The sequence below is a fragment of the Glandiceps talaboti genome, chromosome 3, assembly GCF_964340395.1.
Source record: "Glandiceps talaboti chromosome 3, keGlaTala1.1, whole genome shotgun sequence".
In the NCBI taxonomy this organism is placed as follows: domain Eukaryota; kingdom Metazoa; phylum Hemichordata; class Enteropneusta; family Spengelidae; genus Glandiceps; species Glandiceps talaboti.
The window spans coordinates 15425039-15444083 of record NC_135551.1 but is presented as its reverse complement, the minus strand read 5'-3'; the positions used below and the strand labels follow the sequence as shown (position 1 = coordinate 15444083).

General features: G+C 35.9%; 1 protein-coding gene across 1 annotated transcript; it reads left to right on the top strand.

Annotated features, from left to right (window-relative positions):
- The first annotated feature begins 1753 nt into the window (after positions 1 to 1753).
- On the top strand, positions 1754 to 12520 carry LOC144432777 (centrosomal protein of 57 kDa-like). Its single transcript, XM_078121058.1, has 9 exons — positions 1754 to 1868; positions 5136 to 5406; positions 7248 to 7427; positions 7897 to 8138; positions 8672 to 8749; positions 10093 to 10293; positions 11210 to 11442; positions 11756 to 11900; positions 12249 to 12520. Exons 1-9 carry the CDS (start codon positions 1851 to 1853, stop codon positions 12510 to 12512), a joined length of 1632 nt encoding a protein of 543 aa, XP_077977184.1. The 5' UTR covers positions 1754 to 1850; the 3' UTR covers positions 12513 to 12520.
- The last annotated feature ends 6525 nt before the right edge of the window (positions 12521 to 19045 follow it).

Below are 19045 nucleotides of genomic sequence, written 5' to 3'. Positions count from 1 at the left end.
TCCTTGTACATGAATGTGGTTGCACAGTGCGATTTTTTTTATGGATTTTTTTTTGCTGTTCCGGATAAATGTAATATGTGTAATAATAGCAAAACCACATGAAGCAACATGAGTTCCAGTGTTGTCTATATTTATAATACTCAGGAGTATTTGCACTTGTGCTTGCAGCGTTTTCTGCTGCACACTACATTTGCTACAGATGTGAATGTTTGACCACAGAGAATATTGTGCAAGTATGCCACACTTGCACTCACACACATCATGGAGGTTCTGTCATACTATGTACAGTGTGCTGAACGACGATTTCCAATACTACTCTAACAAAATAACACAAAAACTGTTTCCCAAAATGTTCCTGTTTTATAGTTTATTGTATCTTTTCAAAGTTGTCTTATTATAGTGTACTGTACTAATGTGATACAACTCAGTTTTTTGTCAAACACTTGTATTTTAAATCTTTGAGCCTTGCTTTCCCAGATCTTAAAGATGTGTTCATTATTGATTATACAATAAAAGTCAAGGGTCACAACTGAGAATTCTGTCTTCAAACCTTTTTTTTCCTTCTTCTTCATATTTTCCTGAGTATTATGATCAACATTAATTAGTTGGGTCGAAACAACATCTCAAAAAATGAAAGAAAGAAAAATTACTTGCACGTCTTGTTTTTCTGATGGCATGTCTATTTGAAACTAGTCTGGAGACCATAACTTAATTATTCTGTTGATGTAAATCTTGATTTTAATGAGTAATTTGCATAATTAATGATTTGTGGTGATTAGGCAAAATCTTAAGACTGCATTCCTCATATCTTTGTCAGATACATAATTTGGTATATTATGTTGGTGACAAAGGATATAGGAACAACAATCCCTTCGGAAGGTATTTGGTTTGATTTGGGATATTCATACTGCATACCTAACAAAAGAACACGTACGTTATCAGTTTGATGAATGAAATGAACAGATGGTTTTGGTCAAAAACTAAATTGATAGGCGATTTTTATATAAAATAATTTTAAATATATAGGACGCATTTTAATGACTTCATTCAACGGATGGCAACCAATCTGATTAAAATCTGATGTGATGAAAGCGGCTAGATGCCTCTATTTCCATACTTTTGTGTCGTTTGTTTTGTTCCCGGTGATTGGATTGCCACCTCCCCGTGGCGATCACCCGGAACAAAACAAACGACACAAAAATAGAGGTACGGAAATAGAGACAGCTAGCCGCTTTCACCACATCAGAATTTAATCAGATTGGGTGGCAGTTAGATCTGGATATGTGCTCTGAGAACTCCGAAACGTCTGCCTTGCACAGAGTTCTCTGAGCTCATACTTCTAGAGCTAGGGAGGCAACAACAGAAGCAGCCTGTGCCATCCAGGACGCAGAGAACTCGTCCTCTGGTCCATGCATTGTAAACGTAGTTGATGGGGCGCCCTCAATAATGACTGAAAGTTAACTTTTGTTTTTCATGGCATTGTCGCAGAGAACTCTAAACGACGTTTGTTGTAATTGTACCGCGTCATCAATATCAGTACATATATCTGGGCTTTTCAGATGATCAGTCAAGTGATATCTGTGTGGATACACTTTATTGCACTCCAAGACTAAGAAAATTTAAAGACTTTGTCCATAGACCAATCACGAACAGTTTTATCAAGGCCAACTACGGAGGACAATCGAGTGGCCAATCACAGCCTTTGTTATTGAGATTTGTGACCTTCGTAAGAACCCGGATGTCAGCTGTTGCAGCATTTGAACGTAAAAATCAGAAGGCATAGAACTGCAGGTTTTTCTGTCTGAAATAAGGATTTTAATTGTCGCAGTAGCTGTTGTCAGTAAGCTACTATGGATACGATGTACTCGGTAAGTAGTTTAATGTCACGATTTTTGTAAAATCGTATGTTGTCTGAACTTTCGCTATGGGCCGCAAAACGATAGCGCTGTGTTTGTAACGAGAGAAATCTTGAAAGAGTAAAAAAAGCCTTGTTTGTAACACGATCTAGAACAACCTTTCACCGTACAATTACTTAGTTTCGTACAATGTGATCTTTGTTTTCAACGGGAGGTTTAAAAAGCATGCCGTTCCCTGTGTGATTTAAATCACATCTCCGGGACACCAGAACGAACTGTAGATATTCACGTAAACAGTATTAAACGGTAAAGGGCAGAGCGAAACAAAACATGTAAATCGTAAACGTTCGTTATTTACTTTCTGACTTACTTCCTCCAGCATGCCAAAACTGATGATTTTCTAGTAATCTAACAAACGATCCAAAACAAATTGGATATGTTTCTAATTCAGTATGTCATGAGTAAAAGTGTGCTTTAAATAACCCCTTTTACAGTTTTGGCAACCAGAAGCCCCTGGTGGGTGTGTGTGTACAGAAATTCAATAATCTTTAGTCGTTAGAAATGAATAGGTGTACGTGTTACAACTTGTGGTGTGCATTAACTGTCAAATACCGCCGTTGACTCGAACACTCCGAATCAAAATTCAGTCTCAACACCCAAACCTCTTTTAATCTATAAATTCAGCAAGTTTAGTATAAATATGTATTTAGTTATTGTTTGTACGATTACTGGAGTGTTTTGGAGTTATGCATTTTCGAAATGAATATGGCTTGATATCGGAACGATGAAGTACATGTAACAGTTTCAGACCATCCAAGTGTAACCAGTGATAACCGAAAAAAAACTTGGCAGTGTGTCAAATCAGTAATTGAATCTATATTTTGTAACAAGAGAAAGCTGCAAATAGTAATACGATCATTTTGATTCTTGTGTTAGACTAACTCACTGTTTTAACTTTACAAGCATGTCTTGAACAATGTATGTAAGATTTGGTTTTAAGGACCCCTAGAGAGAGGTTGACCAATACATATATATATAATATGAGTACATGAGATTATTATTAAAGTGGCCATATGATGAGGAATGGGTATTTATTTTGGATTTTTAATTCATAAAACAATTTTAAATTATCATGGCTTCCTACTTGACAAATCAGTGTGAAACAACATATGATTAGTTCTTGTCTGTAACACAATAAATGACAAAGATTACATGATTTGTAAATGTATAAAATGTTTGTTACTGATACAACAGCAAACTTATAGATTTTTTGTAAGCTTTTTGCAATGTAATGATTTACGCAAACTTGGTCAATGTTGTTTCACATTGATTTTTCAAATAGGAATCCATGATAACATTGTTTTATGAATTAAAAATCCGAATTAATAACCCAATCCTCATCTACATATGTCCATTTTGAAAACATAGAGGAATGATGCATCTAATGTAATTTTCAGTCAACAAATGAAATGAACATAAATAATACCAAAATATAAATTAGAAAAAAATAATAATGAAGTGAGCACACATCATGCACACAGTAACCCAAACACTAATACATATTAATATTACAACAGTGTCTCATTCTTGCAAATCACAGCTGATATTTCCTCCATAATACTGTAGAGGATAGTGCACTGTCGTAAAAGAGACTGGGGTTTACAACAATGCAGTGTCTTTCTAGTAGCTGGCTTTTCCAAATTTGTGTCCCAGAGACACTTGTTGTTTTTGGCTCACTGCACTTGCAAGCGTTGTGTCTCTGGGTTACCAAATTTGGTTATACCGTAATGGTGAAAATACGGCAATATGGCATTAAAATTGTAGTTTGCTTTCTTCCACTTTCCATTGAGTCCACAGGCACTTGTTTCCCAAGATATGTTTCAGAATACAATAAAATATCACTGATTTTGAGATACTTGGCAAATAATATATGAAAGAGGTAAAATAACACAGGTTTCTAGGATTGCGTACATGTAAGTCCACACACCAACTAAAATAGTGGTATTTTGTGATGTGTGGACTTTTGCGATCCTAGAAACCCTCGTTATTTTACCCCTTTCATATATAATATTTCCCAAGTATTTCAATATTATCGATATTTTATTGTATTCAGGAGCATATATCTCAAGGAAACAAGTGCCTGTGGTTGAGCCCCCCCCCCCCAGTCTTGAGTTATATGCAAATGACAGATCCCATGAAATTAAAAATTTCTATAATTAATTATTATGTATGGTGTGTATATCAATAGAATGTCTAAAGGTAGTTTACAATAATGTTAGTTTTTCAATTTGTAGTGCCCATATTTCAATTATAAATCAGTCATTACTATATTTAGTATGAATATAGTGAGAATTTATTCATAAAAATTGTATGTAAATTGAATTACTGAACATACGTTAACAACTTATCATATGTAATAGTTTTTGGTGGTTGTTAAAATTTTCAGAATAAAAATTGAAGTATTTTTAGTTTCTAAATGACTAGTAACTGACAGCCTGTCCCCCAGTTCTACTACAACTGATCTTTTAATCATACCCACAGCTGAGAAAACACACTACTCTATTGTGTTTCTGAATCACTTGTGGAATTTGAGTAGTTTTCACTTGGAATGTTGTATTGACTTGTGGAATTATTTTTTAAATATGGAAGTGTAGCTACTAGTTATATTTAATATCGAGTGAAAAAAATGTGAAAAGGCTTTCATCTTATGATCTGGGAAAATGATTTTTTTTACTCTGTTGTAGTTTAAAGTGTGTTATTACATTTAATAGTTAGTAGGTGTAGGGGAAAAACTGATAGCAGGAATAGAAGTAGGCAGTGATGTATTGTATATTGTCAAATTTGTTATCTTCATTTCATAGCATATATAGATAGTAACTGTTGTGGTGACTGCACTGACAGGTGGAAATAATAGTATGTCCCATTGAAATGTATTGCATCCTAGATGCACATTTCCATGCTAATGCTAACCCTGAGTGGAGAGAAAAAATTACCTGGGGTCCTAAGCAAAATGCTAGTAAAGTGTATGTGAAACTATGCCTTAGTTTAAAGGGTTCTATGACCTTAGCAACAACACTGATGCACATATTCTTGTGGTATGTATACATGTACATGTATATATTGTAAGTAAGTTGTAACTATAGAGTAATGTGTTCACACTCACAGTTAGCTTACCCCGCCTTGTTACTAAAGAATGTTAATTAGAAAAGTCTGTGACTTTCCTTTTTTGAGGGACTATGTTATCTAATTTTTGTTTGTACATTGTAATGTTTGTTACAGCCTGCAAGTACAAGATCTCCATATCGGAGTAATCTGCGTTCACCGTATAAACCCAGTACATATAGTCATCTATATGATGGCATGACATCATCACCAGCTACTACACATCAAGAGTCTTTAGATTCCTACAGAGACTATCCCAGTGCTAGACCATTACTAGATGACCAAGTCTTTCCACCACATACCACTACACCAACCAGAGTACCTATGAAAACCACCACTGTAACCAAATCACCAGCTAAAGCTGGAATTCCTGAAAGCAACAGTAGAGGTGAGTACAATGGTACTGCCAATTCGGATTAGGATAAAAGTTAGGTGTGAAAAAAAAACAGACAAGTGCTTTTCACACCTAAATTTTGTCTGGCACAGCTATATAGAAAAGATTGACAAAGCTAAAGAGAAGTTGGTCCAAAACAAAGAAAGTAGACAGTTTATTTATAAGTTGTTTAGAAATGGATGTCAAGTCAGTGTACTTTGTGTCAATGACATTTAGACAGGTGGTGATGGATCATTTCTTCCCAAGTTCAACTTCTCCCATTCAACTCCATCCAATTTCAGTTCATCATATTTCTGAGCTGATTGTTATATTTTGCAGTATCTGTCAAAGGTCTGGTTTTCCTACCAAAGCGAGGGATGTTAAATGAAACTGAAAAGTCAGTGTATTGGATGGTGTTACGTCTTAGTATCGAGACGGCTTTTATAACTAACATACATTATACTTGCACACAGAAATCATGTTGCAAAGATCTGTAAATTACTTTACTACTTGATTTTGAAAGAGTGGGAAGAGTTGAAAATGGGACGGGTTGAAATTGAGGCAAGTTGAAATGGGATGAAGTGAATCGCAATCAAACAGGCAGTACTTTACATCTAAATTAGGTGGATTGAACCATTCCCAGTGAAAATACTGGTGTATTTTGCACACGTAAAATATGTAGAAAATGACAACCATTGGTTCTTGGATATACTGGTAATTGAATTATATGCAAAACTGATAATCTATTGGTTCTCCTTTCTCCATGTTTGAGTTTCACTCTTTTTAATTTAATTACTGGAATTCCCTCAGCACCAACAACTGACTACATGTATATGTGTATGAAGTTTTGTGTAAGGCCAACACATCCTGCAAACAGGAAATTAACAAACCTTTAATAGTCTCAAACAAAAATGACACCTCAAGGCAATATATTTATATATAACATTGTCTATTATAATTCAGTGAAAGATGGAAAATATTTCAGACATGTTCATCCACAAATTTTAAACTGTTTGTGTGACAATTACTTTTTATTAGTGTGCATTTATTAATATTTCAGTTAGTATGAATATCAGTTTGCAATATTTCCTGACAAAGAGTGACAGCTATTGTTGTACAAAGTGTCCAGATTGAAAACCTATACAAGTATTCAATCAGCTGTTCTAAGATTCGTATGCCTGCCTCTAGTACAATTTCCGTTTGTCAAATTTCAGAACGAGGACATGAATAATGCACAGGATATAGCATGTACATGTATTGTCTAGGAATAGAATTTAGTTTATGAAAGACTATATCCTGTACTGAGTACATTTTGTACATGGATTGTATATACAAATGTAATGTTAGTGATATGTAGTTCCTCATTCATCATAGCTATTTTACTGTACAGTGTTCTTACAAATTATGAAATCCAGATAATTTTAATTTTTTTTTTTCGACATTCTCTGCAGTTATATTTTTCCAATATTGGTCATATTTCTTATAACTTCTCAATGCCTGATCATTTTACAGTGCAACAATCTACATTTTAGACTAAAATAATGACATGTCATGTATGAAAATATAGTAATTTTATGAGCAAGATGAATTTTCAATTGCCAAAGGAATGAAGTGAGACTTTTATTGAGTCTGACGATGTTCTATTTATAGTGACATAGTTTTCATCGTATTGAGTTATGATTGGTCCATAATAGTTTTCTAGGAGTTTTTGGAATATTTTTTTAAAGTGCATAAACTGCTTTCAGATTGATAGATTCCAGGCATTTAGTATTGAAATGCAGTCCATGCATGCAGCAATGGTCATTTGAAATGAATAAGTAACGTTCTTGTCCATAATTGGATTGTCATGTTTGCAGCTGTCATTTCTGCATTGAGAGGTCTACAGGAAAAGATAAGGAAATTGGAGTCAGAACGCACCATGGCAGAGGAAAACCTACGCACATTGGCAACTGAGACTACGCAGTATAAAGAAATATTACAAAAAGAAAATACAGTAACAGAAGCATCACAGACAGAGATGTCTAAACATTCACAGGGTAAGAATTGTAAAATATAAACATGGTACCAAAAGAACCGATAATTTATACAACTGTACACACATACATTAACTTTGCAATTTTTTACTGTCTTACTAGTACTACAACTTAGTACAAGTACCTACCGCAAAACCCATATCTGGGCCATAAAGGTTTTATCATATACACGATGTAGTGACAGGGAAACATCATTCGAATCACATATATTGGCACTGATATATTTTATTCACAGAAACATCAAAATAGTTAGAAAATCAACAAAGCCAAATCACTGATTGAACATATATCGATGAGCACATCACTTGCCATATTTGGGAAAAGGGCCCCAGGCCGTGATACCGGAAATTATCACCAGTGTTTGATGCTTGTGCTCTCCATTGAATTGCATTGGAGTCGATACTGGGCCCCGGTATATGATAAAAGCTGTTGTTCAGACTGAAAATACAAATTTTTGATTATATGTTCACAGAACTAGAGAGTCAGCTGAGGGCAGCAGACAGTCGATGTAATCTTTTAGAAAAACAACTGGAGTACATGAGAAAGATGGTTCAGAACGCCGAGGTGGATAGGAACAATGCTATGAGGAAAAGTCATGTCCTGGAAAAGCAAGCATCAGACTGGCATAGTGATGAGGTCAAAGGTCAAATTGATAAAGTGGAACAGTTGGAGAGGGACCATGCAAGACTTACAGCAACTCAGACTGTGGCAGAGGTTAGTGCGTTTTATTGATCTGCGAATGGTTTTACCTTCTTTTTCTGGTGAGAAATTGTAGTGTCCATCGCATTGCATATTGCACTACAAGTACTTGTTTGACTGACTCAGTGACTGATTGGTATAGGTTTATTGACACATTACTATAGGGGAAACTTTGTCAAGTGCCACACTTTCCTGTGTTGAAATGTGACAAAGAAATCAGACACACGAAACATTCTCTTTTCGTCTTCCATCCCACAAAATATATGTCATTTTTCTTTGAAAGTTTCTCAATCTAAACAACTACATGTATGACTGAATATCAAGGGCCCATGGAGCAACTTGTGTGTTTAACAAATTAAAGGTTAATGTCAGATTAGGAGTAATATTTGGAAAAACAGTTGTTTGGCAGAGTTATAGACAAGTAAAGTTGGTCCTAAGTAAAAGATTGGCCCTACTGGACACCCCCTCCCCTCTCCTGTCTCCACTGATAGTAATCCAAGGCTGGGATATTAGGGTGTAAAGTAGCATCTTTTGATTTATCTTGTCAGAGTAAAATCAGGGAATTAGAAGACCAAGTCAAAGAGGAAAGACATCATAGGAGATTAATGCAAGACAAAGCAGCCGAGGTAAGCTGCATGTTGTTGTCATAGTGATATTGTACATTTATATGTCTGTCTGTCTGTCTGTCTGTCTGTAGCCGAGGTAAGCTGTGTGTTGTTGTCATAGTGATATTGTACATTTATATGTCTGTCTGTCTGTTTGTCTGTCTGTCTGTAGCTGAGGTAAACCACATGTTGTTGTTGTAGTTTTATTGTACATTTATGTCTGTCTGTGTGTCCATAGCCAAGGTTGTTGTCTTTGTTTTATTGTACATGTCTGTCTGTATACGTACTGTCATATTTTGTTTTTTTCATGTTATATGTCCCACACCTCCACAATAGTCCAATCCAGTAGATTTTTAAGTACAATTGTGGTATTATGTACTTGGCAATACAAGCATGAAATAGTTGAACAGAGGTAGTATTTACCTGATGAATATTGTTAACCATAGGGCCATAGGAGTACTAGTCAGTTAATCCACTTCCCCTTGTCTGTCTCTGTCTGTCTCAGTCCTGGCTATTCGTTTGGCCATATCATTTTTCCTACCATTTGTATGTGTGCCTTGAGTCTCTCAGTACCCACCCCCATCTACCCCTCTTTTGTATGTCAGATGGTACATGTACTAGCTATTTGATCTGTTTGTTGTCTTATACCCTCAGTACATGTACATGTATGTCTGTAAGTATTGTCTACTCAAGATGTCCTGTTTTTAATCACCCCTTCCATGCCCATTGTGTCTTTAGATGTGCAGTCAAACCCAATTATTTCCCACCACCCACAACTACCCTCTTTTGTATGTTACTTAGTATTAGCTACACATGTTTGATAACATTAATTGTTGTATACTAGTAGTTGTACCCCTTGTATGTATGTATGTATGTATGTATGTATGTATGTATGTATGTATGTATGTATGAGTGTGTGTATGAGTGTGTGTGTCTGTATGTATGTATGTATGTATGTATGTATGTATGTATGTCTGTCTGTATGTATGTATGTATGTATGTATGTATGTATGTATGTCTGTCTGTATTGTCTCCTCAATCCCCTCCCCAGGGTGTTTGTCAGAATCCTCTTTTATAGCTAAAATGATGTAGGCTTGGTGTTTCAGTCATTGAACACTACATTTTTAACACAAGGATAGATCTAGACAAATTTCAACTCTAGACTAACAATAACAGAGACACAATAAACACAGCAGGATCCTTTGCCCAATCACATTGAACAGTGATAAGCATTGTCATTCTTTCACAGTGCAGTAAAAACAGGTTTCTCTAATGAAAACAATACACATGGATTTGACGATTTTAATGGCTTCATTTGTTTATTTCTAACCGATAATCTAACTGATAATAATTTTCCTTTCCAGCTTCAAACAGTTGCCGAGGCCAACCGAATATTACTAGAAACAGGGAATTCACCCTGTGATGTGAAAACCAAGAAAACAAAAAAGAAGAAGAAGAAACAAAAGACATGTCCTAAGAAAATGGAAACTCACCATCATCACCATGTAGAACCTAAGAAACATTACAGACTTAACTTGGCAGATATACCATTTATTGCTGGCAAGGTGAGTGTTACCGAGTAGAACCTAAGAAACATTACAGTTAACTTGGCAGATATACCATTTATTGCTGGCAAGGTGAGTGTTACCAAGTAGAACCTAAGAAACATTACAGTTAATTTGGCAGATATACCATTTATTGCTGGCAAGGTGGGTAGTTATGCAATTCACAACTTACTACAGCCAAATAAACTTAAAATGCCATGACAACACACTATAAAATGTATATTTGAAGCATGAACTGTCAGCATGAACATATCATGCTGAAATCAAACATAAGTTATAAGTCTGTGTTTATAACTTAATAAGTTTAAAAAAGAAACTGGAAAAAAATGATGTGTAAAAAGTGACTATAATTTATTGAGTAAAAAACACAGACTTGGTCTGTGCTGCTTCACATTCTACTGGTACATAGAAAAATACTCATCCATGTTGCAATATTAAATTTCAGGTGCCAACACTACGCTTTGATTTGAGCCTGGCTTTACTGAAGGCATTACTCATTTGTTTATTGAATTCTTCACAAACACACAAACCAGTGTCTCAATGTGTTTTCAACTTTTTTTAAAGTTCAGTCTGTTAGGCATGTAAGTGTTTTGTATGTTAACAATTACGATGTGTTATGTCACAATCACTATATACAATGTATGTAAGCGCTTACCAATCTCTAGTTTCAAACAGCACATTGAATTTTGCTTATGACACTAGTGATCATATGGGGGAGGGGGGGGGGGGTCTTTGCGCCTGTAAATTTGCTCAGAAACAAAGTGTTCTTAGTTACTGACTAGGAATTTGTAGCATGTGATCGTAAGATATACATGTGTGAATCAGACAGCACTTTAGCAACTTTTTACATGATAGAACGATAAGAAGGAAGAAATAAACAAAACTCTTGATTCTTTTTTCCTTTATCTTTTCACAGTCAACAACTCCAAGCCATAACATTGGATCCAACTTTCAGAATGTGTTAGCTATGATGAAACTACATAACCCAGCCTGGTGCAATGGTTCAACTCAACACTATAGTTCCAAAACACCGCGATCAAGTCGTTCGGCACCTCGTAGACGTGCCTCGGTATCCTCAACTAGTACAACAGATAGTGACTTATCAGAACTACTCCTTGGTTTACAAGATGAATTTGGTCAGATGGGATTGTAAGTTTTATAGTTTGTGTGTTTTATCTTTTAATATACCACACCAATACTTGCCACAGGATAGCTAATTTCTTACAAAAAGTCAAATAAATAGACAAATGAGCTGTAGGGTTATTAGACCTCTTACAAATAATGTCATATCCACATTCAGTGGTTATCTATGCAAATTGAGGTCACTGTGGTTCAATAGTCCATTCCATGTGATATGATCTAAGCCAATCACATGTGAAAACAATATCTTATGAATTGTGATATGGCCCTTGTTGTTACTTAAATAATGATGTTTGATTTGGTTATATTATAATCTTCCCAGTGAGCATCAAGAACTAGCTAAACAAATCCAGGAATGTGAAGATCATAGGATACGGGATGACCTGGAAAGAGAACTGGATCACCTTGTTTCCAGGATGGAGGGCAAAGGTCACCAAATATCCAAACTGAAAAGATACAGGGAAACTGTAAGTAGCAAAGGACTCTCAGTATTTTCTTACAGCCTCTTGTCTCCATATTCTATACATACATGTATATGCTACACATTTGTGTGCCCTCAAGTGGAAGACAAACTGTTTTTGATAGTGGGCCAGAATGATTATAACTGGGTTTCTTGTTGGTCACAACACATTAGGAGATAGGGACACCATTGTGGTTTGTTCAAGAGAATTTGGTGTGTGTTAGTGGTACATGTATGTCAAATTGGCTTAGATGGCACACTGTGGCATGTAAATGCTGCATTTGTAAGTTGTACACACCAACAAATTAAGAAGAGAAAATGCCATTGTAAAACCTGCCTTCTTTACATCTCACAGTTATCAGAAAAAAAGAAAAAGCGGCCTCGATCTGGAAGTAGACCAAGAAGTGGCCACAGGAGGGCAGCATCCGCATCATTACCAGCAAGCAATGGAGAAAGCACAAATGGTGAAGTTCAAGTGATAACTACCGTCAAGACAAGGGGACGCATTGCACAACCGATATCCGTACAAGAAGGTGACCCTAAGCAGAGTTTAAGGATGCTGAAAGACATACAGACACTACAAACATCACTTAGAAAGGACGATGTCAAGTGGGAATAAAAGTATGCTTCCACCCCTCTCTTTGTGATATGTAGTAGACTTCTTTTGTCATAATCGGGGGTCAGCAGGGATTTAGGGGAGGGGAGAATGCAAACCGGAGGGGCATGGCATGACAAATATGTAGTACTCATCAAATATCTACCTTTGTGCACGTGGATGTATTTATTTTGAGTTGTATATCTGATTTTATTTTCTATCTTTTCACATCTCTGTGTGTCTGTCCATTCTTATTTCTGACTTGTGATTATGTATTTTTTATATAAGATATTTAGTGTAAAAGTTTTTGTTGATATTTTTGTGTATGAGTATTTGTCTGCCCAAGTTGTCCATTTATGACTTGCCACGTATATATATTCACAGCATTGAGTTGTTTCTGTGTACCTTTCCCACTATCTACCTATTATTAAAAAAGTGACTTTATTTGATTCAGTATTTTCTCGAAAATTGATTTTTCTTAAAATGAGGCCCATTCAGTAAATATAAGGTCTAGCCATGGCATTGACATAGACAGTTTGGTGGAGGGTGGTCAATGCACAGTCTGTAAGGTATGACGTGACGGGGCGCCCTCACACATCGGTCAATCAAAGGCCAGTGAGGGTGGAACCACACGATGTAATTTGCAGTCTATGGTTACGCACTGATTGATAAACCACATGGGACATACCGTAATCTAGTAAATACAATGTTTTGTCCCATTTTAATAGAAAACAATCACCTTTCAAGTTTCTTAACATACATGTAGTTGTGATTATAATACTAATACATACACGTTTATTACTCAGAATATTTCAAAGAAATTGACATTTTTGTCAATACCTCTAACACAAGATCACACGTCACCATACATTTATAAGGCTTTCAGTGTACTGTCCGTTTCTTGTTACCGTTCACCAACTCTGCTTGATGGTACAACCATGCAGAAAACAGTCAGAAACTGCACATTCTACACTTACAAGACTCAATGAACATCGTTTCTTGCAACTTTTGGTCGAAATAAAATGAACTAATGTGCCACCATCCAAATATCAAAAGCTAACCTCAAAACATTGGTGCCTGCTTGTGTGTGTGTGTAGTTGCCGTACATTTAAATGGTTTATTTCATTTTGACAAAAATGTAGCAAGAAATTGTGATCTTCCTCTAAAAATGCATCATGTGCACTCTTTCTTATTGGTTTCTGCATGGTTGTATCAAATAGAGCCCTGGGGACGAGCATAAACCAGGCATTACATGTACTTATGTCCTTGTCTTTAAGTTATACCATGATTCAATTCATTATTGATTATTGAACATAACTAACATGTAACATTATTCAGTCAAAAAAAAAACTTATAAAATTAGGCGTACTTAAAGAATGGGAAATGAAAACATACTTAATATACAAAACAGTACAGTATATACAAATTCTGAACACTTATAAGATATGAAATATGATGATTTGTATAGTCAAGAAATCATTTAATTTGACATTTTCAAGTGGCACTGCCTGTAAGCGATGTCTTCTATCTGCTTTATAAAATTATATCCGTGCACAAAATACAACTATACAATTCATACTCGGATATTATTAATTTACCCCATACTTTTTTCTTTGTTCGGTCAAGGAAAATATGAGTAACCTAAGGGGCCTTTTCATTACAAGTCACTTGATACTTGATGAGTTTTAATTTACTGGTAACCCCCAAAATTTTGTCATATGACATTTTTTGTATCTGTGCACATAAACTCATTATGAGAGCTCTACCAGTAAATTAGTCTAATGATGCAAGACAGTATTTGGAATGAAATAGAAGTAACCACCAAAAACTACCAAGTTACAGACTGTAGCCCTTTAAACAAAAATAACCACCAAAGACCATAAAGTTACAGACCATGTCCCTTTCAACAAAAGTATACCACCAAAACCTACAAAGTTACAGACTGTCCTTTTAATTTAAAGTAATCACCAAAAATTACACAGGTATGGACTGTGTCACCTTAATCCAAAATCCCCAAAGACCACAAAGTTACAGACTGTGTCACTTTAATCAATTCTATGGAATATTATTTCAATACATGTACATGCATACTTGTTTATACAGATTGACTCTACTGTAAACTTTTCAATTATACTTTAGACATTCCAAGTAAAATCTTTTTAATTTATGTGACTCGTACTTCAGTTATCCAACATGCAACATAATTTGGTAAAGTTAGTTTGTGTTTTTTTGTGTGTTTGCAAGAGAGCCATGACATTTTATGTGATACAGAAAGTTGTAAGTTAATAACGTAACACGTTAAATGAATTCTTTATGTCAATTATTTGTAAAAAAAAAAAAAAAAAATCCTGTTTTTGGTCGTTTTGCTATTATCCCAACTCATTTCTATTGTGTAACATTTTTGTAGGTTCAGAATTATTGGAAAGGGAGGAAATATGTTGTATTATTGCAGCATATGTGACAGTGAGATTAATTTATATTAACTGGCTGCTGTGTTGGAACAGCCATATTGCAGTCCAAACAGGGCATGCTCAAATGCAATGGACAATGGGATTACATTGTGTATTTGTAGTCATGGTAACACCTTGGGAGATTGGAGGGATAGCCCTCTCACAACAGTTGAAGTAACTACGAGTATGGATGTAATGTGGCAGGTTTGTTTACACAACTTTACTTTATGGTTGTCAGTGTGGTGATTCATCTCCCACAATGCATCATTCAAGATGGCAGATATTCAAGTGGTCTATTATGCAAATGAGGAGTGTTACCCAGTAGAATGCACAATTTGAGGTTTTAGTAAACATGCTGTTTGACTATATCAATCTCTTGCCTGTAGTAGTTCCCAGTATCTTTCATATTTTCAATTATTTTCAATATTTGTGACATATTCATGAAATGGATCTTGAATCTAGAGGTATTAATTTTCATGATTATTATCTGTGCCATGAATTGTATGTATTTTTATTTAAATATTTCCTGTATTATAAGAAAGGGTTTATGGCAAAATTTTCTTTAAATATTATTATATAATAAAGTAAAGTAGTAAAGATGGTGTCGAGTTGTACAGTGTATATTTATTAGCATTGTCTTTCTGCTTCTATCCCATACTTACCTGTCACTCAGTACAATTAGGCTAAATCTCACTCTTTTCTCATACGAGGCAATACAAATTAACGCTCTCGTCTACCCGCTCTCACAGCCCACGAGACTATACCCCAATACTGAAGTTCTCATTGCCTCACCGCCCGAAGTGGACGGCGTTTCTTTTCTCGGCGATTTTTGAGTACCCTTCGAAGCCTTTTTTTCACAGGACTTCTCAATTCGTACTCAGGTTAGTATGTTTTTACATTGACTGCGTTCTTCAGTCGGTTTTTTTTTTTTTTTTTTTTTTTTGAAATCGCTAACGGTACTGAGTGCACGTTATCATTGCGTGGAAAAATGACGGCAATGTCAAAACATTTGATAGTTGGTGTAAAAGGCGGTCTATTGATTCCAGCCGTCCAACTATAGTATAGGACAAGTTACGACTTCCTTGTATTCTTATTTGAGGAGAAGGGGTTACAGGTTAGAACTATTGCCACATATATCGTTCTGCTCTGTCTGCAGTACTACCACGTATTGAAGATGAAGGTGTCAAGGTAGGTAATCATTCTGCTCTTGATGCTCTTATAAAAGGTTTCATTTTGAAGAGACCATTCAGGAGACATCTAGTGCCCTCATGGAATTTGCCTTTCGTTTTGGAAAGTCAGGAAAAATCTTGTTCATTGAAGTACCTCACTCTAAAGACTCTTCTTACTGGTCGTAGTAACTTGTCGGAGACGGAGTGAATTGCATGCCCTCTCAGTAGACAAGAATCGCCTCCATTGGGAACCAAAGGGCGTGAGATTAATACCACACCTGGGGTTTCTGGCAAAGAATGAATCATTAAATCACCCAGGGCAACCGATCTGCATTCCAAAGCTTATTGAGTTTTCAACTGATGTGGAGGAGAAGTTGATCTGCCCATACCGAGCGTTACGTTGCTATGTAAGAGCAACTAAGCATTTAAGAAAGAATTGTGATCAGTTATTCATCAAGTATAAACCAAATTCATGGTCCAGCACACCGGGACACTCTCACGCCCGGGCTCTCACGTTGGACCATGGTGCAGGCATATGACAATCCAGACAGCACAACTGCCAAACTTTGCAGAGTCACTGCTCATGACACACGAACCTTAGCATCATCGTGGGCACTAGCTGTTCAATGTCGTTGCCTCTGATGATATTTTGAAAACAGCCTTAATTTGGGCATCTCCAACAACATTCATGAGTTATTATCTAAAGGACTTTGGAATGGATGGAGGGAACTTTGGCATGGCAAGCTTGAAGTCTAAGATGAAAGGAAAATAACTCTGGTGAGTAATATGGTTCTTTCGGTATCTTGAGTAACTACCCACCTCCTTTTGGGCTTTTGATTCTGTGTTTTAGGTTAATTGTATTGAGTGACAGGTAAGTATGGGATTGAAGCAGAATAGAAGTTTCTTGAAAGAAAACCTTTTCTGCGAGGTCACATACTTACCTGCCACTGCTCCCCCCCCCCACCTCCCCACTCAATTAATAGTTAATATTGTGTTGAATGGGACAATGAGAACTGAGTATTGGGATATAGTCTCGTGGGCTGTGAGAGTGGGTAGACGAGAGCATTAATTTGTATTGCCTCGTATGAGAAAAGACAGTGAGATTAGCCTAATTGTACTGAGTGACAGGTAAGTAGTGATCTCGCAGAAAAGGGATTCTTTCAAGAAACTTCTATTCAAAGCCATTCTTCTAGTCTTGGTTACCCAGACGAGACATTCCAACTACCCCTCACCGGATATATCTCCATTAGCAGTGCATGCTGGGGAATACTTCACTTCCAACATTGCAGACTGCTGGACGATAGAGGTACCTTCGTGGCAGGTTAACACTTCTAAATCGACTGATGCATCTTAATTACAACAAACAGGCCTTTTAAGCCCATTTTTTTCATGACTTGGAAGAAATGTATCATGTGAATTTTGGTGTGGGTAGTGGTGTTGTAGAAGAGCCCTCAGTACAGAGTCTTGGTAACTATGACTACCCATTCCACTTGCTGATTGTGCTGTGCTTAGCACTTTGTGAGTAGTCAGCCTGATGAGGTAATTTCTTTAATGAGTAATGTTTCAACATCATTGACTGAGTTTGTCAAATAAACAGATCAGTCCAACTACAGAGAATGCACACCAAACTATTATGAGGCCAGAACTTCAGTATATTAGCAGGTACATAGGCTAACGTCGAGGTCAGAGGTCACATTGTTGACAAATGTATGTACTTTTGATTCTTTCTGTTCTGTGTAAAGGGATTGGGCAATAACACAAGTAGCCAGGAGAGACAATAATTGTGGTATTTATTTATTTATTCATTTATTGCCAAGGGATCCGGATTCAATTTCGAAAAGTCATCTTAATGAATTTTTCTTTGAGTGGACAAATTGTTAAAAAGTCACAAAGTTCTTTCATCAAGATTAGATTTTAGCAGAAAAGTAACATTAAACAGAAATTGCAAATTTACAACAAGTTGTAGTTTAATTTGAGATGGTACAGAATTTGTTGCCAGTTGTTGACAGAATAAGTCATGACAAATAAAGTAAAAGTGTAAATGAAATACCCATTAAAGAACATTGTAAATCATTGACGATGCCATAGGTTGTTAAAAAACAAAAGATTATACACTTTGATCACTAGGAGTGCTATTCACAAGCAAGTATAGTAGGCCTTCTTTGAAAAATCTGCATTTCAGTGTTTTATTAGATAGCATAATTTTTATGATGTATTATCGATTGCTTCATGTAGTGCAACGTGGATGTCATCCATGACAAAATTCTAACCCCCATTTTTGATAATCGGGGTGTATATTCTGCTATTGGGACATATCTTCCATTCAAAATGGCTGCAAAACGAGTAACTGGAATATGTTGTGGCAAAGCTATCCTGTACAGTGAATTCATTGAATAAATAATCGAATGAAGTAATAAGTTAAAATATTTTATACAATGTATATATATTCGTTAGAATTGGAAGTAAGGCCGACTTCGAACACTACTACCTGTTCAACAAGTCATTTATATTTATATATTACATTTACATACCAAAAATACTACTATGGATTGCAAAGCATATTGAAGACAAGTCAGATGTAATGTTTACAGAACTTTTAACTGATGTTGGCCGTATCACTTAGATTCTTAAAAATCAACACTCTCAGCCAGGAATTCCAGCATAAAAAAATAGTTTGCATCTCATAAGCTGTTTGCAATGTTAATGATAAAAGGATCCATAAAATTGATAAACAAAAGATTAAACTTTCCTTTGCCTGGTATGATATGACTCATGTGTAAGATTGCATTATCACATGGGAAGTTCTGGAAACACCACATGGCTGGCTGAGTGGCTTCATCCCTAAAAGTTCAGTTTAAATTAATTTGAAAGCAGTACTCTTTCCACTTACACCTGTAAACTATCATTGTGGATGTTTGTTGGGGGAGGGGGGGGGGGG

Bases quoted from the DNA above. Each gene is read 5' to 3' on its own strand.
- LOC144432777 (XM_078121058.1), top strand. The intron at 7,428-7,896 runs GTAAGAATTGTA...ATATGTTCACAG, and splicing joins GATGTCTAAACATTCACAGG to AACTAGAGAGTCAGCTGAGG. The intron at 11,443-11,755 runs GTAAGTTTTATA...TAATCTTCCCAG, and splicing joins GAATTTGGTCAGATGGGATT to TGAGCATCAAGAACTAGCTA.